This window comes from Callorhinus ursinus, unplaced genomic scaffold, assembly GCF_003265705.2.
Source record: "Callorhinus ursinus isolate GAN/ISIS: 27379988/994484 unplaced genomic scaffold, GSC_fseal_2.0 scaffold25, whole genome shotgun sequence".
In the NCBI taxonomy this organism is placed as follows: Eukaryota; Metazoa; Chordata; class Mammalia; order Carnivora; family Otariidae; genus Callorhinus; species Callorhinus ursinus.
In genome coordinates, this window is record NW_027397087.1 from 36,819,896 (window position 1) to 36,844,938 (window position 25,043).

General features: G+C 48.3%; 2 protein-coding genes across 5 annotated transcripts in view; one reads left to right on the forward strand and one right to left on the reverse strand.

Annotated features, from left to right (window-relative positions):
* Nucleotides 1–8,711, forward strand: part of BBS4 (Bardet-Biedl syndrome 4) — a 17,564-nt gene extending 8,853 nt beyond the window's left edge. The window contains exons 4-11 of one of the 3 annotated variants that reach the window (XM_025884349.2): nucleotides 831–885; nucleotides 2,033–2,101; nucleotides 3,106–3,258; nucleotides 3,359–3,530; nucleotides 5,155–5,251; nucleotides 6,175–6,316; nucleotides 6,854–7,055; nucleotides 7,753–8,711. In XM_025884349.2, the coding sequence (XP_025740134.2) occupies nucleotides 831–885; nucleotides 2,033–2,101; nucleotides 3,106–3,258; nucleotides 3,359–3,530; nucleotides 5,155–5,251; nucleotides 6,175–6,316; nucleotides 6,854–7,055; nucleotides 7,753–7,907 (1,045 nt within the window). In that variant the 3' untranslated portion in view covers nucleotides 7,908–8,711. The remainder of the gene's footprint in view (nucleotides 1–830; nucleotides 886–2,032; nucleotides 2,102–3,105; nucleotides 3,259–3,358; nucleotides 3,531–5,154; nucleotides 5,252–6,174; nucleotides 6,317–6,853; nucleotides 7,056–7,752) is intronic. The other 2 variants (XM_025884351.2, XM_073877318.1) reach the window with 2 other exon arrangements.
* A 9,047-nt stretch (nucleotides 8,712–17,758) lies between these two features.
* Nucleotides 17,759–25,043, reverse strand: part of ADPGK (ADP dependent glucokinase) — a 32,240-nt gene continuing 24,955 nt past the window's right edge. Inside the window, exons 5-7 of one of the 2 annotated variants that reach the window (XM_025884353.2) lie at nucleotides 22,232–22,428; nucleotides 21,628–21,726; nucleotides 17,759–19,308 (exon numbers count right to left, since the gene is read on the reverse strand). In XM_025884353.2, coding sequence (XP_025740138.2) covers nucleotides 18,751–19,308; nucleotides 21,628–21,726; nucleotides 22,232–22,428 — 854 coding nt within the window. In that variant the 3' untranslated portion in view covers nucleotides 17,759–18,750. Of the gene's footprint in view, nucleotides 19,312–21,627; nucleotides 21,727–22,231; nucleotides 22,429–25,043 lie in introns of both variants that reach the window. The other variant, XM_025884352.2, reaches the window with a different exon arrangement.

Genomic DNA, 25,043 nt, shown 5'->3' on the forward strand with positions numbered 1-25,043 from the left:
CAAATCATCTTTTATTTAAATCAGTGTTTACTTACCAAAGCCAAAGGCTAATTTTTCCCTTGAGCTGGTTTGTGTCTTACCTCTTTTTTTCGTTTGGCTATTTAGTATGGTTTTTTGTTTAACGTGGCGAGTAGACCATTAGGGCCGTTGGGATCCTAAACACACAGAAAACTCTCCTGGTACTGTCAGTACAGTGAGGCCAGAAAAACAAAACAAAAAAGCCCCACAAACCTACGAGAGGGAACTGGCTACAACTGTGTGTTTTAGACGGACTTGATTTATGGAGCATCGGTCTTTTAATTGTATCCGTAGAATCAGGGACAGTGACAGAGAATATTCCATAGGTGGTTCTTAGGACTTTGGCCCTAAGGAAGGGTCCTGACAAAGGAGTCTGGATTCCAAGTCCCATTTCTTACTTGCTGAGCAATCCGTCCTGTAGCCAGGGTTGAGAGGACCACTTTTTTTTTTTTTTTTTTTTTTTTAAGTTTTTTTTATTAGAGACAGTGAGAGAGGAACACAAGCAGGGGGAGTGGGAGAGGGAGAAGCAGGCTTCCCGCTGAGCAGGGAGCCTGATGCGGGGCTTGATCCCAGGCCACTGGGATCATGACCTGAGCCGAAGGCAGACGCTTAACGACCGAGCCACCCCGGCGCCCCGAGAGGACCACTTTTGGAGGAAATTCCCAGATCACCTTCAGGAATTTTCACGGGGAGTAGGAGGCACAAGAGTGTCTCCAGGTGCAGCACGAGGATGCATCAGCGGGCAGGGGTCTTGGTGTCTCATACACATCTTGTTTCCCTCTGAGCACTCTCTGTGGGTCTCTGTGTTGCAGGTTCTCGCCAGAGAATACGGAACTTCTTACAACTTTAGGACTACTCTACTTACAGGTAATGAGAACTCTACTCATTCATGCACTGACATTAGAAATGCTTTTGGATTTGTGTGGATTGTTGCTTCCCTGCACTCTGAGTTTACTTTAACACATTCCACTAAAGGTTGTAGGAAGCACGTGAACCTTACTGTCTGCATTTGATATTCTTTGTCTGCTAAAGGAATGAATTTTCTGCATTCAAATCAGGCAGATAAGTCTGTTTGAGGCTACTGCAGTTCTAATTCTTACCCATGTAAGGAAAGGGCAGATATGAGAAGTAACTTGGGGGGCCGGGGCTGGCATCGTGTTGTTGTGGGAGAAGCTGTGAGGCAGCGGAGCACCGGCAGGGCTGGGGCCGGGGGCCATTTCTGTTGCTGCTTCTGCCCAGCCAGGTGCTACGGGAAAGAGAAGGAAGAGCGTTGTCTAGAATGAGAAGTCTCCTCTCCCCTCCACGGTTTTCCCGCATGTGAATGGCTTTCTTTTTTTTTTAAGATTTTATTTATTTATTTGAGAGAGAGAGAATGACAGAGAGAAAGAGAGCACATGAGGAAGGGGAGGGTCAGAGGGAGAAGCAGACTCCCTGCCGAGCAGGGAGCCCGATGCGGGACTCGATCCTGGGACTCCAGGATCATGACCTGAGCCGAAGGCAGTCGCTTAACCAACTGAGCCACCCAGGCGCCCCGTGAATGGCTTTCTTTTAGTGCCTCCACTTCTCTCTACCAGCCTGGCACCCCTGAGGCTGTCTCCCTGCCTGCTCCCCCCAAGCTCCTTAAGTTCCCTGCACAGCTGGTCCACCAGCTCTGCCTCTCGGGTGGCCTTTCTGTCTCTTCTGTTTTCTGGAGCTTACTCCTGGGCCTTCCTGGGCTTTGGCTTGGAGGCTGGCCCCCCGGGGGGTGAGGCTTACCTGCCCATGTCCTGCCGGGGAGGCATCAGTGCGGAGTGTAGGGGCTCCCGGCAGATGAAAACTTTGACCTTCAGGGGACAAATCAACAAATAGGGGGATTTTTAGTTTTTTGTTTTTTTTTTTTATCTGGTCTCTTGTAGCTCTTTTTTTATCATGATAACCAGAAAGCCTGGGTGTTGCTGTTCGGGGCATGGTTGGCCAGACTCCTCAACTGCTGTCTCCCCGCTGATGTAATTCTCTGGTTTGCTTTTTCTCCAAGCTCGGTATTTACCAGAAGGCATTTGAACACCTTGGAAATGCACTGACTTATGACCCTACCAACTACAAGGTATTGCACGTAGGCGGTCAAACCCCAGAGCCTTCACACAGACGCCCCCACTGCCGCCAAAGCTGACCTGGCCCTAGAAAGCAGAGCGGACACCTGTGAAATTACCTGCTTCTTAGAAAGATAATAAACAGACATGGCCTTTCTTTTTTGAACATACTGTAAAGTGTTAGCGCTCTGCTGCTTATTTTCTCCAAGCGCACATTTGCTGTCACGGGCCTGTCTGTCAGGCAGACAGTGAAATTGTTACACCAGTGAAGGTCCATGTGTTACTCAGGAAATGAGCAAGGTCTCTATAACTGCTGTCCGAGGAGATTCTGGTGAAGTGACTTCTGGGTTCTTAATGAATTTGCGAGGACAACTCTTGTCCAGATAGGACTCTGGGGCTGAGATCGTGCAGTGGATGGATGAACGTCATGGAGGATGAGATGCAGCAGAAGGGGCTTTGACAAAGGGTGCGGACCCGGTCCTGTCCCTTCTGTCACGGGAGGCATGGTAGGCTGATCCCGCCAGCTCCCGCCTGGGCGCCTTTCCTTGGAGAAACGAGGGCTGGGCTGCAGAGGCCTCCAGCTGACCCCCCTGGGTGGTACCAGAAGGAGCTGGACCTTAAGTGGCCAGACGACAGTTTCTGGGTTGTCAGGGGCACTTGGGGTACCAAGTAGGGGCTGTGGGGAACAGATGAAGGCCGCTTTTACTGCAAGGGCCTTGACTCTGAGATACTGACTTCCTGGACTAGAAGTAGGAAACAAATGAGTCAGGGCAAGTCACTGACATTTTATCTTTTCTTTTTCTGTACTGTGCCAGAGAAAGCCACAGTGGGTGCAGGGACGTTCCTCCCAAGCATCTGTCCCGAGAGCTTGAATATATTTTCTGTGGCCCTGAAGAAGTGTGTATGCCCTGTCCTTGCTGATGGGCCTGCTGAGTATCTACACCCAGGACAACTGCTTCACTGTGACTGCCTTTGGGGAATGGCTCCATTACTGGCTTTTCATGTCCTGTGTTTTCAGGCCATCTTGGCAGCAGGCAGCATGATGCAGACCCACGGGGACTTTGATGTTGCCCTCACCAAATACAGAGTTGTAGCTTGTGCCGTTCCAGAAAGTCCTCCGCTCTGGAATAACATTGGAATGTGTTTCTTCGGCAAGAAGAAATACGTGGCAGTGAGTGTCTCCCCATCATCCTTGTTTGTGTTCATACAGGCAGTTCCTGGGGCTGCCAGCCTGCCCCAGCCGCTCATCCGGTGCCCTCTCTCCCCCTCAGGCTATCAGCTGCCTGAAGCGAGCCAACTACTTGGCTCCCTTCGATTGGAAGATTCTGTATAACTTGGGCCTTGTCCACCTGACCATGCAGCAATATGCGTCGGCTTTCCATTTCCTCAGCGCAGCCATCAACCTCCAGCCAAAGATGGGGGAGCTCTACATGCTCTTGGCTGGTAAGAGACATTTGTGGGGAGAGCCCCTCTGTAGTCTGTGATGACGGAAAATGATCTAGAATTACGAGGTCAGTGGTTAAATGTCCCGTAGAAGCCAGTGCCTCGCAGATCTTACAGGAGCCTAGTTGAGTGTCCTGGAGCTTGAAAAAGAAGACAGAATATCTGGTTGCTTCTAGCCTGGGGGCATTTCACTTAGAGACCAACAGGTTAAATCAAGATCATCCCTAGTTCATCTTTTCCCAGTTTTCCCTGACTTGACAATTTATTTACATATATATATAGAGAGAAAAAGAGAGTCCAACTAAGTTCCAGATACCATTGAGTGTTAAGAGCTTGGGCTTTAGGAAGGGTCCTCCTTCCACTGAGTACTGGTTGGATCTCATAGTAGAGGGGGAGGATTACATAATTAAATAACCAATGAATATTAACTATTGGTTTTTTGTCATTACATAACTGGTCTATTATTATTAATGTGAGTGTTACTAAAACATTAAAGTACTGACTAATTTCTGGGGGATATTTCTCCACATACTAGACTTAACTAAATGTAAGCCTGAAAGCACTTTTCCATATTCTCATTGACAGTGTGGGGTCTTCAGGTGGGTTTTTTAAAATCATTATTGTGGGGCTCTTACTTATAAGAGGAAGGTTGCAAAAGCAAATTGAATGGTGGTTCACTGGGGGTTGCCTGAATATGGAGCAAGCTCTGTTCTGATGGGGATGCAGGAATGGGAACAGACAGCCCGACTATAAGGCATGAGCAGTGTTCTGACTTCCCAAAGTAGAGATGGCCTTCACACTGCATTCTGAAGGCTTGGCTGGAACTCACTGGCAAGGCGTGGCTGAGGAGGTGGGAGAAAAGGTGTGCGGCCCGGAGCGGCCGTGTGGGCCCTGCCCTGAGCGGCAGTTCTGTGTGGAGCGCGGTGCGGGGGAGTGGGGTGGGGTGGGGGCGTGGGGTGGGGTGGGTGGGAGAGATGGTCTGGGGCCACCTCACGGACCGCACGAGCGGAATGCCTTTGGATAAAGGACTTTGGTCTTTATCCTAGAGGCCGAGGTTTTCCAACTGTATTCCTAGACTGCTTACGTGCCCGGTGGAAATGACGCATGGCTGGTGGGGAGGTGGAGTGGGTCCGGCTTCCAGACAGCTCTGTTTTGCTTTGTTTTATAGAACAGGCTTCCAGAAAATACTGATTAAAAAGGAGACTGTGTTCTGTTGCTAAACAAAAGTTAAAGATCAAGGTTTTGGGTGACAGAGAACCAGTGAGGATTCTTAAGTCAGGTGGTGACATGGTCCGATTTGTTTGTAAGTCAGGGCGACCTCTGGCAGCTTTGTGGCAAGTGGATGGAGGCAGATGGGGACCTTGCTGTGGGGATAAAATGGCAAGCCTGAAACAACTCGCACCTGAACAAGGGCGGTGTCCGAAAAGAAAGCGCAAAAAACAGGATTCTCGAGACGTGGCCACTGGCTGCCTGCAAGGAGGGGCCGTCCGAGCCGATGAGGACACTGGGGCGTCCAGGCTGCGCGACTGCAGGCCGTGGCTCCATGAGCTGAGAGGGCAAGGGATGGGCTGAGTGAACGGTGGCCTTGAAACATTCCTTCTGTTTTCTACGCTGGGCTATCCAGCCGCGGTGCCCACTTTCTTTGTTGCAGTGGCCCTGACCAATCTGGAAGATCCAGAGAACGCCAAGAGAGCCTACGCAGAAGCCGCCCGCCTGGACAAGTAAGCTGCTCTGGTGGGAGTGGTAGCGGGGTGGGCTGGACTCCCCGAAGCCACCAGGTGGCGCCACAGCCCGGGTGTTGCTCTCAGAGGCCTAACTGCGGAAGCCAGCGGGCCTTGGCACAGGGTAGAGAAAGTGAGGGAGGGAGACTGACTGACAGCCATGGGTGGATCAAGGGGGTGGTCCCTCCCCAGGGGGTCACTGCAGGGCCCCAACTGCTCCCCAGGATGGATGTGAGATGGGAAAGGTGACTGGGGGACCTTCACTGACAAAGTGGGCAGGAGGGGTGGGTGAAGGGCTTCCGCTAGCCCAGACCACAGGGGCCCCTCTGCCCCACTCATTGCTCTGCCCCGCCCCCCCCCAATCTGCACTTTGATTTACCTTCCTAACCGCTCTGTTCCCTCCTGCTTTGGTTTTAATAAATATTTTGATGGTGGAAAAAAAAAAAAAGCTGGAACTGACGTGGGCTCTTTCTGAGAAAACGTTTCCAGCCCTGAGTTTAGCAGTCGGGGCCAGAGGAGACGGCAGTGGGCTTGGGCTGCTGACGGCCATGGGCTGGCTGGAATAGCAGATGGGACTCTGCGCTTGGTTTAAGATAAACCTAACTCTCCTGGGATTCATTCTACCGGTGTCTGCCGGGCAGCAGGCTAGGGACCCCTGTTTTCAAGCCTGCCCGGGGAGGGGGTGGGGCGCTGTTGAGGGCTGGAACGGCAGACTCGCTCCCACCACCTCCTGCTTGGCTGGTTGGGCAGTTGCGGCCGTGATGCTTCTCCAGAGGTCCACACAGTATGTGTTCTCACCTTGCTGTAGAATGGAGAAGTCTCTACTTAACCAGTTTGTGCCTGGTTTTTTTGTGCAACGAGAAGGATCTCTGAATGAGCACGGTTGCAGAGCCTGAGCCCCACAGAATCCCTCTTTGCCACAGGTGTCAGCCTTTAGTGAACCTCAACTATGCAGTGCTGTTGTACAAGCAGGGTGAGAAGGAAGGCGCCCTGGCCCAGTACCAGGAGATGGAGAGGAGCGTCCGCCTGCTCAGGGACAGTGGCTCGCTGGAATTTGACTCTGAGGTGTGTCCTTTATTAGCTTCCAGGAGGCTGGCTGGGGACTTTTGAGCCAAGCCCATATACTCCGAATACAAGGTATCTGAAAGGTTCATGCCCGTTTCAGCTTTGAGGTTCCTGGCAGCATGAAATCTTTAGTCATCGCCTGAGGAAGAACTTTCCCAGAAGAAAGTAGTAAGGGGAGATTCAGGCTGAGTTATGTTATTGATAGAATACAACTGAGTTGAGGTCTGTGTCTCCTTGCAGCTCCCTCCCACTTCCCCTCTTATAAGAAAGGCAGGAGTTTAGCCCTGTAGCGCACTGACCTTGGATCTTCGGGTTCTGAGGCCCTGTATGCATTCCTGTGCCATCCACTAGGGGGGATCTGTATTCTCTGCTCTTGGAGAAGGATTTCCTTGCAATAAATGCTTCCTCTCTCAAATACTGGTACCGGCAAACACGATTTCAGCTAAACTCCCTGGTGGAAGGCCTAAGAAGAAGTAGGTAGGCTTGTCTCTGCCAGTGATATCTGTGACTCTTTTTTTCTTCCCATGTGGGCACTAGATGGTAGAGATGGCTCAGAAACTGGGAGCTGCCCTCCAGGTCGGGGATGCACTGGTCTGGACGAAACCAGTTAAAGATGCCAAGTCAAAGCACCGGACCACTTCAACAGGCAAAGCTGCCGGTGTCCAGCAGCCTCTGGGCTCTAATCAAGCTCTGGGACAGGCGATGTCTTCAGCAGCTGCACACAGAAAGCTCCCCCCAGGTAGGAGGCTCCTTGGGGGTACAAGCCGCACGTGCCAGCAGAGAGATGACAGCTTTAAGTGAGGCTCAGACTCAGAACACGTCTAAGTAGTGTTTCCTGGAAGGGGAAAAAAGCCATAAGCTGGCCAAATTGGCACTTGCTTTCTTAAGGCAAGTTGTGCAGTAGGGAACAGCGACTGGGAGGCTTCGGTGAATGGTTAAAACACAGGGGCTTGGGGCGCCTGGGGTGGGGCTCAGTTCGTTGGGTGTCTGCCTTCGGCTCAGGTTGTGATCCCGGAGTTCTAGGATTGAGCCCCAAAACATTGGGCTCCCTGCTCAGTGGGGAGCCTGCTTCTCCCTCTGCCCCTCACCCTGCTCGTGCTGTCTCTCTCTCAAATAAATAAAATTATTAAAAAAAAACCCAAAACACTGGGGTTTAACACTATTCAAGGTTAGCAATAGACGACAGTACCTTCTGTTACGATAAAGTGGGGAAAATTAAAGCAAGACTACATAAGTCAGCATGGGGGCAGGTAACTGAAGATTTTTCTCAGTGAGTCTTTGAAGGCAAAGTGGACTAACTTCATAGCTGCAAAGATAGACCACAGTCCCATTGGTTCTAGAAGATATGGGGTTTCTTTTTTAAATTTGACAATAAAAACCATGATTTCTTCCAGAATTGTGGAACTGAGAACTCCCACTATTTGTTTTGTTACTAGGTGCTGGAGGGACATCCCAGCTCACAAGGCCACCGTCTCTGCCTCTGGAACCAGAGCCCGCTGTGGAAGCACACCCAGCTGAAGCATCAGCACCAAGGAGAGAAAAACGGGAGGAGGATGACCCCGGAGTAGGGGTTTCTTCGGTAAGGATGTAGCAGGTTAGGAAAGGTCATGTAACACAGGCAGCAAGGTGGCCAGTGTGTCCCCTGGACACCAGGGGACGCGGAAGTGTTATGATGATCGCAAGGAGCCTGCAACCGACTCGGCCTCCCGTTAGCCCCGTCAGCCTGGAGATAGGAGAGGGCCCAGACAGGTCCTTTAAGAATTAAGTGCAAGGCTCATGGCTCTGTGTTTGTAGCTCCAAGAGCCAGCAAGGCACATGATGCTGTTTGCTTTTGAAATGACTTCGACCTCCTGGATGACTGACCCCTTCCTTTGTGGAAGGAAAGTCTGAGGCTGACCTCTGCTCAGGAGCCCTGTTACGGTGAAGCCTTGGCTTAGCTGAGGTGATCCTCAGGCTGTGGGGCTTGGCAGCCCTGAAGGCAAACACAGATCTTGGATTAGTAATCCAGCTCTAACAGCCTAAATTTAAGGGGAAAAATGATGAAAAAAACCTATATAAATCGAGGCCCAGCCTGTTGGATATTCCAGCTGCACCTGTCCAAGGGAATCCCAAACAAGTCCCTCTGTTCTTGAGAGACGTCAGAGCGTATGCAGAGCCAGATCATGTTAGCAACGATGAGAAGTAGGAGTGAAGGGCTGGGCTAGTATCAGCACCAAGAATGAAAAGGAAAAAAAGAGCTTCTTAATTTTTACTTAATCAGTGATACCCCTGGCCAGATGCTATCAGTACATCATCTATATGTCCTTTTTAGAATAAAGATTATGTATCATCATCCCTTTGGGGAAAGTTGTTAAGTGTAAAAAGAAGAGATCACAATAAAACCTTTTTAAAAGAACCTGTGATCACAGTCTTCTCTTACCTGCTTCCAAAACTAGTTTGAAACCAGAGAAGGCACCTCATGGCCAAGTTCCTGTTAGTGCTCGCACAGCTTCTGCTGCTGCCCTGACGGGTGGGGGGCCAGCAGTTTGCACTTAAAGTGCCCTATAATCACCAGAATTTGAAGGTGAGGACAGACCTATTGCCAAACTATATGAAGGAGTTTTTTATATTATGACTGGGTCTGTTTTGACATTGAGGCAGCAGCTAAGTGAGCAGAAAACTCTGCGGTTCTGGGGGTCTCAGAGATACCCGACAGCGTAGCGGCAGCAGGTCCCTTACCCGGCGGCAGGTTCGTGGCAGACCTGGGGTCTACCCCCCGCGCAACTGAGAAAGCTCACCTCTATCTCGGTGTGGGGTCTAGTGTGCCTGCAACTGGAAGGTCTTGGTGAAAAATAATAAGGGTATAAACTAAGAGGAGGAGGAGAGGGGGCTCTGGGAAAGATTTGGGAGGTCAAGTCAACAGGAGTTGGGGGCTGGAGGTAGCAGGCGAGAACAGACTGTCGCATGGGCACGTGCTGCTGGGGAGAGTTACACAAATCAGAGAGGAGGGACATTGGGGGACTCGGGTGGAGGGTTGTGGAGTCTAGTTTTAGACGTGTTTATCTTCGAGACATCCAGATGATGACAGTAGACACTTGAACAGCTAGATTTCAGGTGCGAAATCTGGCTTGAAGGTAAGGATGCAGGAGTAGCTTAATTTGGGTGATGGCTGAAACCACAGATTTGAAAGGAGTCCCCAGAGGAAAGCTAGGAACAAGAAGCCAGGGGGACCAAAAGCGGGAAACAAGTATTTAAAGGGAGAAGCAGAAGAGCCTACAAAGGAGACAGAAGCAAGTGACAGTGATAGAGACAAACCCAGGAGAGTGGTGTTGGGGGAGGCCAGGGAAGGACAGGCTCAGGAAGGGATCAGTCTCCGTGAGCCCTCCCAACAGAGCAATACTATTATCCCCTCTCTGTAAAGGAGGAAGTGGAGGTTGGGAGAGGTATAATGAGTTTTCCATGGAAAGTGGTGGATCAGGATTTGAATCCAGGTCTGGATGCATAGCTCCTGCTCTTAACTGTTACCCATGCATTCATGACATACTTTTTTTTTTTTTTTTTTTATTTCTAAGCTACATGGTTCATCTGAGTTTTTTTCAAATTGTCACAGATCTCCAAAAGATTTTCCAATGCATTTACTGAAAAAAATCAAGTTCAAGCCCACGTTGTTTGGGGCTCAGCTGTACTAGGTCGTACCGTTGGGCATGTGGATTCACAGCTTCTCATTCACTCTGGTGAGAAAGGAGCTATTCTAATTTCTAATATGGGAGTTGCTCATGTCCTCACAGTTTTTCACAGAATTAGGAAAATGAGGCAAAGTACATGATCACAGACACAGACGTGGTTTTTAGATGGCTTGAACTGAGGCAGGAAAGTGCAAGTATAAACCAGCATATGAGAAAAGTGCCCTTTTTATGGAGTATATTAGTACAAAACTGCATTCCAAAGACAGTAAAGCTTTGGAATGTATGATTATAATCATTTTGTTTTTGAGAAGGAGGGGGGAGGGGCAGAGGGAGAAGGGAGAGAGAGAGAATCTTAAGCAGGCTCCACGTCCAGCACGGAGCCAGAGCTGGATGGGGCTCAATCTCAACGCTGAGATCATGACCTGAGCTAAAATCAAGATTGGATGCTTAGCGGACTGAGCCACCCAGGTGCCCCTATGATCATTTGGTTTTTAAGGAGGAATCATTATTGTCTGATAATAGCAGAGTAGCTCATGTTCGACCAAGCCTCCAAAGATAACAAATATGAACAAGTAGCTAAATATAAAATACTAGGTTTTAATTTTTTAAAAATGATATTACTGTTCCAAGCAAAAAATTGTGAGGTTTAACACATATAACTAAGGAAGGGGGTACATGGAACTCTAGGCTTGAAAGGTTTAATTTTTAAGATTTATTTGAGAGGGGGGTTGGGTCAGAATCTTCAAGCAGACTCCCCACTGAGTGTAGAGCCCAACACGGGACTCCATCCCACAACCCATGAGATCATGACCTGAGCTGAAACCAAGAGTTGGACACTCAACCGACTAAGCCACCCAGGGGCCCCTAAGATTTTATTTTTTAAAGTAATCTCTACACGCAGCATGGGGCTCAAATGAACCTGAGATCAAGAGTTGCACACTCTTCTGACTGAGTCAGCCAGGCACCTCTGGAAATTAAAATTCTAAAAAATTTACAATTAGTACCCTCCTCCCCTAAAGGGCAGGAAAAGAAGAACCAAGGACCGGGGCACCTGGGTGGCTCTGTTGTTAAATGTCTGCCTTCGGCTCAGGTCATGATCCCAGGGTCCTGGGATCGAGCCCCGCATCAGGCTCCCTGCTCAGCGGGAAGCCTGCTTCTCCCTCTCCCTCTGCTTATGTTCCCTCTCTCACTGTGTCTCTGTCAAATAAATAAATAAAATCTTAAAAAAAACAAAAGAACAAAAAAAAGATGGGACAAAGACAAAATAGATAGCAAAATGTTAAATGTGAATCCAGTCATGTCCATAATTACATTAAAGTGTGATTAGACTAAAGGAATTGGACTGTACATTTCAATTAAAAAGTAGAGAAAGGAGGGGCGCCTGGGTGGCTCAGTCATTAAGCATCTGCCTTCGGCTCAGGTCATGATCCCAGGGTCCTGGGATCGAGCCCCGCATCGGGCTCCCTGCTCGGCGGGAAGCCTGCTTCTCCCTCTCCCATTCCCCCGGCTTGTGTCCCCTCTCTCACTGTGTCTCTCTCTGTCACATAAAAAAAAAAAAATTAAAAAAAAAAAGAGAAAGGATAAATAAATCTGCCACTGAAAGCAAAAGGATGGAAAAAGCTATACCATTCAAGCTACAGGCCTAAATCTGGAGAGCTATATTAATGTCAGATAAAGTAGACTTCAAAACAAGGAGCATTACCGGAAATAAAGAGGGACATTTCATAATAATAAAAAGTTCAATTCAGTAGAAGAAACATAACAAATATGTATGTACCTAACATTATTACTTCAAAATAGATGAAGTAAAAATCGATAGAATTAAAGCCACAAACTTGGTTGGATATGTTAGCTCTCCCTCTTACCAGCAATTGTTAGAATTAGTAAGTGTAAGGACATACAAACCACCTCGACTTAATTGACATTTACAGAACACTACAACCAATAACTACAGAATATACATTCTCTGCAAGTGCTCTTAGGACATTCAGCAGGACACACCATGTACTGGGCCATATGATAGGTCTCAGAGTGAAAAGACTGAAATTTACACAATATGTTCTTGGACCACAGTGAAATTCTATTAGAAATTAGTAACAATTGTATGTCTTCTTTGGAGAAGTGTTTGTTCATGTCTTCTGCCCATTTATTGACTGGATTATTTGTTTTTTGGGTGTCGAGTTTGAGAAGTTCTTTATAGATCTTGGATACCAGCCCTTTATCCATAATGTCATTTGCAAATAGCTTCTCCCAAAACAAATAATCCAGTCAAGAAATGGGCAGAAGACATGAACAGACACTTCTCCAAAGATATACAAATGGCTAACAGATACATTAAAAATGTTCCAACATCATTAGCCATCAGGGAAATACAAATCAAAGCCATAATGAGATACCACCTCACACCAGTTAGAATGGCTAAAATTAATAAGACAAGAAACAACAAGTGTTGGCATGGATGCGGAGAAAGGGGAACCCTCCTACACTGTTGGTGGGAATGCAAGCTGGTACAGCCACTCTGGAAAACAGTATGGAGGTTCCTCAAGACGTTAAAAATAGAGCTACCCTACAACCCACCGATTGCACTACTAGGTATTTACTGCAAAGATACAAATGTAGTGAAAAGAAGGGCCATATGCACCCCAATGTTCATAGCAGCAATGTCCACAATAGCCAAACTGTGGAAGGAGCCGAGATGCCCTTCAACAGATGAATGGATAAAGATGTGGTCCATATATACAATGGAATATTACTCAGCCACAAGAAAGGATGAATACCCACCATTTGCAATGACATAGATGGAACTGGAGGGTATTATACTAAAGGAAATAAATCAAGCAGAGAAAGACAAATATGTGGTTCAACTCATATGTGGAACATAAGGAATAGTGTGGAGGACCACAGGGGAAGGGAAGGAAAACGGGGAAGAAATCAGAGGGAGATAAACCATGAGAGACTCTGGACTCTGGGAACCAAACCGAGGGTTACAGAAGGGAAGGGGGGGGATGGGGTAACCGGGTGATGGGTGTTAAGGAGGGCACATATGGTGATGAGCACTGGGTGTTATGCACAACTAATGAATCACTGAACACTACATCAAAAACTAATGATGTATTATACGTTGGCTAATTAAACATAATAAAAAGAAACTAATAAGATATGTCGAAAACCCCAAAGTATTTGGAAATTAAACACACTTGTAGTATCTCAAGAAAAAAATCAAAAGAGAAAATATTTTGAATAATGAAAACAAATCACAATTTGTAGGACTCAGCTAAAAGCAGTGCATATAGGAAACATAACTGTAAATGCTATTAGAACAGAAGAAAGGCAGAAAACCAGTGATAGAGGTTCCTACCTTAAGCTAGAAAAAGAAGAGCAAAATAAACCCTAAATAACTACAGAGCAGACAAATATTAAAGATCTAAAAAGCCAGAAGCTCTATGAAAAAAAAAAAAAAGACACATCCCCAGCTAAACTGATGAAGGAAAAAGGAGGCGACAAATCAGGATATGAAGATACCAGGAATGAAGAAAGGGATAGCATTACAGATCGTATGGAAGTGAGAGAGAGCAAGGAACATATGAACCATTTATAACAATAAGATGGACAACTTGGACACAATAGACATTTTTGAAAATGAACAACATACTGAAATTGAAATAGAAAGCCTTAATATTAAAAGTCCTATCAAAGAAATTGAATTTATAAATCAAAACCTACCCGAAGCAAACTCTTGGCCCAGATGATTTAGCTGGCAAATTTTATTAAATCCAACTTTACAAGAAGTTTTAGAAAATAGGAACAAAAGCTTCCCAACTTGTTTTTATGAGGCCAGCATAATGCTAATAATCAAAAGTGGAAAAAGACATTACAGAGTAAGGAAATGATGCCCATTATTCTGCATGAACATGGGTACAAAAGTCCTTAACAATATATTAGCAAATTAATATTAGCACATTAAATCTGGCAGTATATAAAAGGGTTACTATGTATATCATGACCGAGTTGGGGTTATCCCAGTATAATTTTAAATGTAATTAACTCTAGGTTTACTATTTGAAAAGCAAAGTACTTTCATGTGTTAAATGAGAAAAGTCCTATGATTTCAGTAGGATGCAGAAAAGGCAATTTTTAAAAAGCCGTCATGAAAACCCGGCGAATTAGGAACAGACGGTAACATCAACTTGATAAAAGGCATCTATGGAAAAAGGTGCAGTGAACATCACATTTAGTAGTAAAACACTCAACACTCTGCCCCTAAGATCAGGACCAAGGCAAGGATGTCCACTTTTATCACTTTTGCTCAACATTATACTAGAGGTTCAGTGCTACAAAGGCATGAAATAAAAAGGTATAGACAGACAGAAAACGTCACAAAGGATACGGTTGCTTATGTAGAAAAACCCCAGGGGGCGCCTGGGTCGCTCAGTCGTTAAGCGTCTGCCTTCAGCTCAGGGCATGATCCCAGGGTCCTGGGATCGAGTCCCACATCAGGCTCCCTGCTCAGCGGGAAGCCTGCTTCTCCCTCTCCCACTCCCCCTGCTTGTGTTCCTGCTCTCACTGTCTCTGTCAAATAAATAAATAAAATCTTAAAAAAAAAAAACCCAAGGAATCCTAAAAATAAGTAAATAAAGGTACCACAAGGGATAACTGGATCTGGCAAGGTCAGTGTACAAAAATCAATGCTACTGTTACATACCACCAAGGAAGAATTTGAAAATGCAATTCAAAATCCATATACAAAACCGTCAAGTACTATCGACATGAAATACTTAGCAATGAACTTACACACGTAAGCACCTGTACCCTGAAAACTACAAAGCTTTGCTGTGAAAAAGACTTAATCACGTGCTGAGAAACTAACTCTTGTTGAGGTAAAAATTCTTTCCAAATAGGTCTACAGATTCCTATCACAAGCCCAACAAGTTTTGGGGTAGAAAGTGACAAGCTGGTTCTAAAATGTGAGGAAGATGGGCGCCTGGGTGGCTCAGTCGTTTAGCGTCTGCCTACGGCTCAGGTCATGATCCCAGGTTCCTGGGATCGAGCCCCGCATCGGGCTCCCTGCTCCGCGGGAAGCCTGCTTCTCCCTCTCCCACTCCCCCTGCTCTCGCTATCTCTTTCTCTGTCAAATAAATAAAATCTTTAAAAAAAAAATGTGAGGAAGATACAAGACTTAGCACATCCAAGGTGATCTTGAACAAAGTTGGAGGACTTAACACTCACTACCTCATTTCAAGGCTTGACCAGAATAGTGATTATGTGGTACTGGCATTGGGATAGACAAACAGATCGATAAAACAAATACAGTTCATAAATAGGTCTATGCTTATACAGTCATTTTTGATGAAGGCATGAAAGCAATGCAGTGGGAGAAAGAGTCAGACCCAACACCATCCACAAAAAGGCACTCAAAATGGATTATAGATCTAAGTGTAAAACCTAAAATTACTGTAAAGTTCCTAGAAGAAAATAATGAGACTACAGGCATGACAGTTCAATGCTTCAGACCAGTAAGCCAGGAAGAAAATGAGTATCTGTTTACAGACTGGGAATATATAAAGAACTCCAACAACTCCATAATAAAACTAAAAAGAATGCTCACTATTCATCAACAGGGAGATGCAAAATCAGACCAGATATCTACTGGTTTCTGAATACTAGAAATACCACTACTTACCTTTCGAAATGGCTACAATTAAACATGGACACCTCCGAATGTTGGTGCCAATGAGAAGCCACCAGAACTGTCATACATGATTGGTGGGAGTAAAATGGTTCAGCTACTTTGGAGTGATGGGAACATTCTGTATCTGGATAGGCACTACCAAATGGTACACTTGACATCTGTGTAGCTCCACTGTATGAAAATTTCTACCTACAAGACCCCAGCGTGAAATGTTATCACTGTGGTAGCTTTTCAAGGTTTTAAAATAGTTCTAGAGACCCAGGAAATTGCCAGTTCAGTCTGCTAATAGTAACTGACAATTAAGCTTTTAAATACGTGCCGTGTACGGTGCTAAATATTTTGCACAGCATTCTCCTTTAATCATCAAGAACCCTAAGGGAAGGGACCATCATGCACCCCATTTTATGGATGAGCAAAGTGAGGCTCAGTATGGGTAGTACGTCCCTGTCATACAATACTTGCCATCTCAACACCCTGCAGAGAATGTGAACTTCTTTTGATGAGTGCCCCCCCCGACTAGCCAGAATAAAATGCAAATTCAGTCTGCATGATGATGACTGATTTGGGACCAAATTGTTGTCTCAACAGTGTTTGGCGTGCTGGCGCTCTTCCCTGAGTGTTAAACCATTTCAAGCAAATTTAAGAGTGTTAAGAGCATTTGTACAAAGGGAGGCTCATTTCTCACCAGGCCCCCTCTTCTAGTCCAGCGGATTTTCAAACTTCTTAAGTCACACGTGGAAACCTTTGTAAAGTAGTTCCAAGCTTGGCAGAGAGGCCCACGGCCCCACCTGCATTCATCCTGGCAGCTCACTTCCACAAAGCCTGTCCCAGGTGCTAGAGTCCAAGCTGCCTGCCAACGCTTCGCTGCCTTCTCGAAAGGGTGGGACGTTTGGAGGGACCCGTGCACATTCCTAACTCCGTGGAGCTCAGACACACGTGCAGCTTCACAAGACCAGAAGGAATACCTGCCCTGTGAGCATGATGCATTTTGATACTTTGTGTTAACCACCAAATTGATTGACTATAAATACTTCAAGACCCATCTTTTGAAAAACACTGCTCTAAGGTACGTGCTCATTACATGTTATTGACATTACCAATGCAAACTGGAGAACTTGTATATACTAAGGGGAACGCAGAGCAGACAGCTCAGAGACAGACTAAGAAAAAGTCCCGTGGAAAACACCTCAGTACTCTCAAAGTCGTCTTGGGTTTACAATAGAAGTGAGGAGTTATTCCAATTCTTCTTCGGAAAACAGAAATCTCTTCTCACTTAAGCCTTTCTAATACAAATAGGCTAGAAGCTTGGTGTTTGTTTTTTTTAAAGAATGCTTTTTTTTTTTTTTTTAAAGATTTTATTTACTTGACAGAGAGAGACACAGTGAGGGAGGGAACACAAGCAGGGGGAGTGGAAGAGGGAGAAGCTGGCTTCCCGCCGAGCAGGGAGCCCGATGCGGGGCTTGATCCCAGGACCCCAGGATCATGACCTGAGCTGAAGGCAGACACTTAACGTCTGAGCCACCCAGGCGCCCCAGTGTTTAATTATTTTTAATGGAGCTTGGAGGCAGAGACTGATGAGGTAGCAGCCAGAAATTTCCTTAATAAGCTACTTGCTTAGAATTTCAAGCTCTAGGCTTAAATTCTCTTTGAAGTTGTAATCAGGCCTTTCCTTTTTACCCACAGCAGGGAGGGGAAGGTCATAAGTGAAGAACCCAAGGTAGCTTTGAGATTCCAGAAGCTGCTATGAGCCAGGTATGAACTGATTACCCCTGACTGAACTCGATCTGCCACGTTTATACCACTCTTCAAACAAGTGAGAAGGCTCACCGCACCCTTTCAAACTGCTGTTTTGTAGTGGCTTGGCTACTTTATACTACTGTCTTCTGTCACCTTTAACCAAGAGACGACAGACCTGTAGCTTGGGCTCAGCGCAAGGGACTGCCTAACCCAGTAGCGGGGAAGACAAGACAAACACCTCAAGAGCAGAGTAACATACAACCCACATCCTAGTCAGGATCAGAAATGATTTATACTTTATTTGGCTCCGGAGTGGTGCTGGGAGAAACAAAATCACAAGTAGACTTAGGATTCCTGAAATGTAAATTTTTTTTAATATATTTAAAAGCACACAGAAGTCTCCCTGACTTATAAAAAAATAAATACATAACAGGACAGATTTATTCATGATTCTGGGGCTCTGATGAGGTAAAACTTTTTAATGGATGTGGTGTGTCAATGTAAAACAAACATGATGTTACACACACAGAAGCGTATTCCAGTTGTAAAAGCAAATTCCTTCGAGGATCAGAGTGAACCACGATCGGTCTTCCACTGTGGAAGGCGTATCCAGACCGGGCGGCTGGGACTGGGCCCAGGCACGGTGGGCTCTGAGCAGCCATCCCACAACCCCGGGAGCCAGGGCAGAAGGCGGAGCCCAGCAGCCCCCAAGGCCACCTGGCAGGCAAGCCAGGCTTCTGGAAGGCCTCCGTCAAAGGCTGCATGAGGCTCCCGGCCTCAGCGGTGACTATGAAGCACAAGGGTGATTGTTTTGTCCTGACTTGTGGCTATCTTAAGTTCGAGAGAAGACTCAGAAGCGGTGCTCATTAAGTATTTTCATTGTAACACTGAATGGAAACCATGATCCTACCCACGAGCGCAGAGCGGAGAGAGGGCACGAGACCCTGGCGCCAGGCTTCCCTGGAGACGGGAGGCTGAGCAGGTGCTTCTGCACCGGGTGCCAGGGGAAGCGCTTTCCCCAGCCGACATGCTCTCCACGGCGCGGTCTGGCCTGAGACACCTGACAACCTTGCATAAAATGGGGACATGGGAATCAAGTTTTACCCCAATAAAACACACAACATAAAAAAAACCAAAAATCCAGTCTCGTTAGTAGATAGCTAAATTCTGAGGAAAACCTGAAATGTTTCTGTGTAATCGTCAACAGGCTGGAATGTATCTGGTACAGTTGAATCTGTTGTTTCTTTGGCTATCTATCTTTCAATTAGATCTAGAAACTTTTGACACGCCTCCATCCTATTTTTCCTGTAATTCTTAAATTGGGTAGCTCTCCTTCAGAAAAATTACTTCCTAGGAGTGAGGGCGACTTCGGAATAGAAGAGGCCTTCAGAGGAAATGGCATCTCCAAGGCCCACCGTTCGAATGGGATCTTTACACACCAGGACTGGTGTGAAGTGGAAGGATATTCCCTCCCTGTGCCACTCTGCTACCGGCTCGTTGGGGTTTATCACGATCCTCGAGCCCACCTCCGAATGGGAAGTCATGAATTCGTGGGGTGCCCGCAGGGACACGCGGTTGGCGTCTATGGCTTCCGTGGCGCAGGCCTGCGTCCCGGCCACACGCGCTCCTGCGGCCACAGCCGCCAGCTGGTTGGCCCAGTGTCCGTCGACAGTTGCCAGGATGTGGTACACCAGCGTGTGGAAGTGGATCCTGGTGAGGTCTGAGGCTCTGCTTTTACTCCTCCCATGTTCCTTCAAGATCCAAAAGAGGATATCACTGACCATGCCCACGTCGGGGACGCCATTCCAGGAAGAGAGAGAGGAGTGAGGTCCCGATGCCGCCTGGCTGAGGAAAAGCAGCTCCTGTTCATTCAGGCCCAGGGAAGTCACCGCAGGAAAGACCTGCTAACAGAAACACAATGGAGGTCTCTTTCTGATGGGAAACCCAGCTCCTAAGAGACCCAAGGACACGGCCCATGACTATGGTCTGGGGAAGGCAGGCCGTACAGCATCTCTCTTCCTTCCCACGAGACTCCCTGCCCCGGAAGCACATGCTGGGGAAGGGAAGGTCACAGACGACTGCTTTGGCCATGACACCTCTAACCGCACCTTCATTATCACTTGGGATAAACCCAGAAAGTGGCAGTGACACTGTTGTAGTGACACTTCTGCTATATTCACTTAGACAAAGGGCAGAGGGGCACCTGCTTCCTATTTCCGTCCATGGTACCTCGCTTGAGACTTTGCACGCACAGCAGCCCCTCTGCCTACTGGTGGGTGCAGCAGGTGCCGTGCCAGTGAAACAGAGAAGGCCCTGTGGCACATGGGGTCCCATGGTTCCGTGTACACAACCCCAAGAAGCAGGGAGAAAGGTCTCCTGTTAGAGCTAAGCTTTTTAAGCAGCTGTGGATTAGGGAAGGCCGTATTGAGTAATAATAGTGTGCAAAGGGCACTGAACAGGAGCTGCTGAGACGGTTTTAGTCTTAAAGGAACCACTGTGTCGATCTATCTCTGACCTGGCGGAGCCAGAGAACTGCACACACACTGAATGACAAGCCCCTGGAGGGAGAGGGGAAGGGGTACGTGTGGGTGCATGCATGTGTGTATGCATGCATGCGTTTATTATTTAAAAACCGGTGGCCTGTACCTTTGCACTTCCACGTATGGCATGTGCTGTGCCAGGCCCTGAGCGGGTGGCTTTATTTCATTCAATTCTTACCATAACCCTCTCAGAAGGAGGAATCGCCTCCATTTCCCAGAGAAGGGGACTGAGGCTCAGAAAGGTTAAATAGATACACAGAAAACGAAATGAACATGGCTTTTTTAAAAAGCGGAAAGATAACCTTAAAGGAGAAATGCAAATTGAAACCTCTACTGAGAAACACCAAGGGCGAATGCCGACGTAAACCGCGGCGTGTGGGCGGCGACTGCATGTGGTATTTGGGAACTCGCCACATGCTACTCACTTTTGCTACAAACTTGAAACTGCCCTAAAAAGTAAAGTCTATTAAAACCCACAGTTATTCTCAAATATTTTTCACCTGTCAGACTGGTCAAAGAATGCATGTTTCTAATCACGTTCTGGTGGCAAGGACATGAGGAAATGAGCACCTGTAAAGAGTTCCAGCGGGGGTGAGTGGGGATAGCTCCGTGGAAGGCACCTTGGCAGCATTACACCCACAAGGGCCTTTTCTGCCTCACCAAGCACTGTGCTTCTGCGAATTCATCAGACATATGTACCTGCTCACGGGGAGATGAAAAGTCCTATACCAGGTTCTCTGCTGCACCACTGTCTGGGATAGCAAAGGACAAGAAACCAAGATGCCCACCGATACGGTGCAGGGTGAATAACCTGGGGACCCCACACGCTCCCTTTCATTGCCTGGCTCTGAAAAGACAGCATGCTCCCCAGTGATGACGGAGAAAAGGCCTCCAAAATCCAGTCAGTGAGAAGAAGCAAAGTGCAGAACAGTCCATATTCCATACATGGTGCTATCTTTTGGGGTAAAAGGGACCAAACATGAAGGATATATCCCCATGTCTGCTTCTATTTGTACGGTGACTCTGGAGGCATAAGGATGAAACCAAGAAGATTCCTAACAGTGGGTACAGGTGGTGGGAGGGAGACTTCACTATGTATCTTGGTATTATTGGGGTTCGAACCATATGAATATATCACCCATTAAAAAGGTTAAATAATAATAAAAGGTTCTGTAACTTGCCTAAGTTCACAAAGCTAGAGAGCAGCAAGGCGGGCACGCCAACCCTGGCTTCCGAAGTCTGTGCTCTGAAGTACCGCACTCCAGGGTCTAATCCCTGCTGGCGACCGGAGGCACGAGTCGAACACCTTGGTGCCTGGTGGTGAGGGAGTGAAGCTCCCCCAAAGTTCCTCTCCCCTGAGCTTCTGGAAGTTCAACTGAAAGCAGCTGAGCTGGGCTGTTTTCTCCTTTGGGTTCTACCACAAAAACCATTCACGTCCAACTTCTCCATTCCAGGAGAAACAGGACCCACAAATCCATCAGTGATGCTGCCGTATTGCTAACCTAGTAGAAGATCCTGTTCCAGAACGACTCTGGCTCCTTATTTGGATCTTCATGGACCCAGGTCTGAGTGACAGAACATCGACACCTCAGTGAGCTGGCCCCTGAGCCCCAAGAGCTAGCCCCACCGGACAGGTGGGTGAGGGCCACAGAAGGCCCCACGTACTGCTGCTGTGGTTACCTGATGCACGATGCTCCTCATGAACTCCTTGTTGGTCATACTGGCCAGCTCGAGGTGAACTGGAATACCAGTGGGGATGTCAGAAATGGAGGTCACAACCTGCCAAAAGAGCGCAGCGGTGCCATTAGAAACAGAACTCACGCAAAAGGCAAGAAAGGGTCAAAGCCGGGAGGTGGTGCCTCTGGTCACAGCCTTTTTTGCATCATGATGCAAGCTCTAAGCCCCGGGGGTCACCACAGCCTCCAGACGAGGGACACGCTCTTGCCGACAGGGAGGCGCCGGGGTCCGACCCTCTGGGGACCAAGAACTGCCCGTGTGCTCAGGGAGCGGCCTCCTGCTGGGGGCCTACCCCGAGGAACCGCCGCACAGCCGATGTGAGGAGACGACCCGGAGGCCGCAGACCACACACACACTGCGGCGCAGCGCAGGGCGCAGGGGCTCAGGCGAGAGGACGTTCTGCCGTGCCCTGCTGGGGCTGCCACCCATCGTCCCGGGGAGGCCAGGACCAAGGACCAGGCAGCACGAGCTGCGGAGGCCGTGAACAGTGGGAACCTGAGGACCAACGCTGGCCGAGACCCGTGAGATTCTGTGACAGTGCTATTACCTCCAAGAGCCTCTTCCTCTGGAGCTCCTTGCTCTGTCCCTCCATCATGTGCAATCCAGAGAGGACCACCAGGTCTGGCTGGAACTCCTCCAGGCTAGCCACAAACACCTCCAGCATATTCATGGCCCCGTTGGAGAGGTCGTGGGAGAAGATGAACCGGTTGGCATGCGGAGCTTTTAACCAGCCCCACTCCTCCCCTAGAAAAGCCCAGGCAGCACAGTGGGAAGAAAAGGGAGAGGCTTTAAGTCTCCTGGCTGTGGGGGCGGGAGGGGCCTCACTGGAGCCCCGCCTCCGGGCAGGCTGGCTTCCGGCTGAGTGGAGCCCAACGACAGTGGCTTAGACAAGCATGGCACTGCATCCGGGACGGCAGTCAGTAAAGAAACAAATCAACCGGACCCCAACCCCAACCCAACAACACAACAAACACAGCAGGGGCGCTCTATGCCTTTGTCAAGGGGCTGCCGATTAGTCCCAGGAGAGCTGTCCTGCCCACTGAGCTCTCACACACAGGACGCCTGTGCCCCTTCCCCGTTATGGAGCAGTAGCACGACTTCCAAACACCAGCATCCAGTACACAGTGTGCACGTCCGTGCATATGGAGCACGAAGCACTTCCCACCTCACAGCCGGGCCTCGAGCATCTCTCACGCAGCCGAGCCCCATGGAAGGAAGCTGACTGCAGCCCCTCCTCCCTGCTGCCCGCTGGTGGTTTCCCGGCACTTGATCCAGAAGGTAACGTCTGGCTGCTCTAGCCTCCTCCGAGCGAGCTGCTTTGGAATAATGACTGCTCAAGACCAAGTTCGAGCGTTACTTCCTCCCTAAGTGGCTGCTGACTGCTCCAGCCTGAGGTGCACTTTCACTGCTTTGAGCATCCCCAGAGGTTTCCCTTCTCATGGTTTGGGGAGTATCACTTTGCTTTGAGCTAGCTCTTCTACAGTTCTGAATGAGTATTCAAACTTACACCATTACTTAACTTGTCACACATCTGTGCCCCATCTCCCCCAACAGAATGCCAGCTCTTTGAAGGGAACATTATACGTCTCTTGATTCTCAAAGTACCTGTCACAGGCCCTGCAGAGAGAGCCCACTCAGCATCTGCTCAACTGATCCAAGCCGAGGGAGGCGAGGTGCACCCCTGGCTGGGTCTTCTGGTGGGGGGAGCAGTTTGGGATCTGTGCCCACCCCAGGAGTGGCTCTCCCCACAGGCCCTGCATCAAAATCTCCTGAGGAGCTGAGTTTGGGATGTGCACGTGGTGGGGCCCACCACTGGAGATCCTGATGTGCACGTGGGTGGAGAACTACCCACACAGACCCCACAGCGGCCAAGCATTTGAGAGGCGTGTGCTACGGCTGGGAGTCCGAAAGGAGGGCAAGAGACAGAGGCCTGCCCCGGGTTCCCTTGGTGAAGCCGCACCACTCTTTCTCCTCCCAAGGCTTGGCAGCAAATCTTTTTTTTTTTTTTTTTAAGGTTTTATTTATTTATTTGAGAGAGAGAATGAGAGACAGAGAGTACAAGAGGGAAGAGGGTCAGAGGGAGAAGCAGACTCCCCGCCGAGCAGGGAGCCCGATGTGGGACTCGATCCCAGGACTCCAGGATCATGACCTGAGCCGAAGGCAGTCGCTTAACCAACTGAGCCACCCAGGCGCCCTTGGCAGCAAATCTTGAAACTCAGTCAGCACAAGGGCCACCTGGGCTCTGTAACTGCTTCAGGCAATTCCTAAATGATCCCTCCTGCCCCCGCAACCAGCATGAAGGCGCTTCCGGAGACTCAGGGGCAAGGATTTAGGAGCTGGGTTTCTATAGCTTTCCCTCCAAGTATTCATCTCATTTACAAAATTAGAATTCGTACACCGAAAGCTCGTTTTTCACTGGTTTCTATCAGTTACTGGACATTCCTTCAGAAAGCTTTTCCCGAAGGCAAACCACAGCAGAGGGTTTCCTCATACTGCAGGCTGATGTGCTAACTGTTGTCAGCAAACCGCTTCCTCCTCCCTACAACGGGCCTCTCCAAGCAGAAGCCTTGCCTCTCCACGGGGAGTGTGCGAGCCCGTACAGGGCTTACTCCGGAGTGTCAAGGTTGGCAGAGCCCATCTTTCCTTTACTGTGAGTTCAGCTTTACTGAATCCATTCCTCTGAAAAACATTTTATATGTGGATCATTTATATAAAAGTCTATGAAAGAAGAAAAAGACATTTCCTATTTACTAAACCCCAACACAATGGGTTATGTCACTTATACCAACACAGTCCTTTAATTCCTGGTCCACGTCTTATCATTTGTCCAAAGAAAACACCCAATAATGGTCCACACAGCTGAGTGCAACACTCTGACCCTGTTTTATCTCCAAAGACCCAAAGCAAGGGTGGCCTCCTCTGCAAAGCCTTCCCTACCTCTGCCAACCCCAGTAGATTCAGCTGCTTCCTCCCCTGGGCCACTGCTGGTACCTCTCAAGGATAGGGCACATGATTTTGTAATCATCTGCTCGAGAGCCCATGCCCTGCAGTGAGCTGTGAGCTGAGCGCAGGGCCCACGCCTTCTGTCACCAGCTTGTCCTGCCTCACACCGCCCCTGCATACAGCGTGTGAACAAATGAATGAGCAAAGAACGAGCGAAGGAGAGGAAAGATTGAGGACTTCGATGGCCTGTGACAACAAAGAATATGGGTATGACTCCAAATCCAACATCCTCCCCACTGACAAGACTCTGCACAAGGGGAGAAATCCACATCAGAATCCTCCTGAGGGCAAGGCCTGGGGCTGCCCCTTCTGGATTGAAGCTGCTGAGAAGGACCGCCTAACTTACCCAGGAGAGC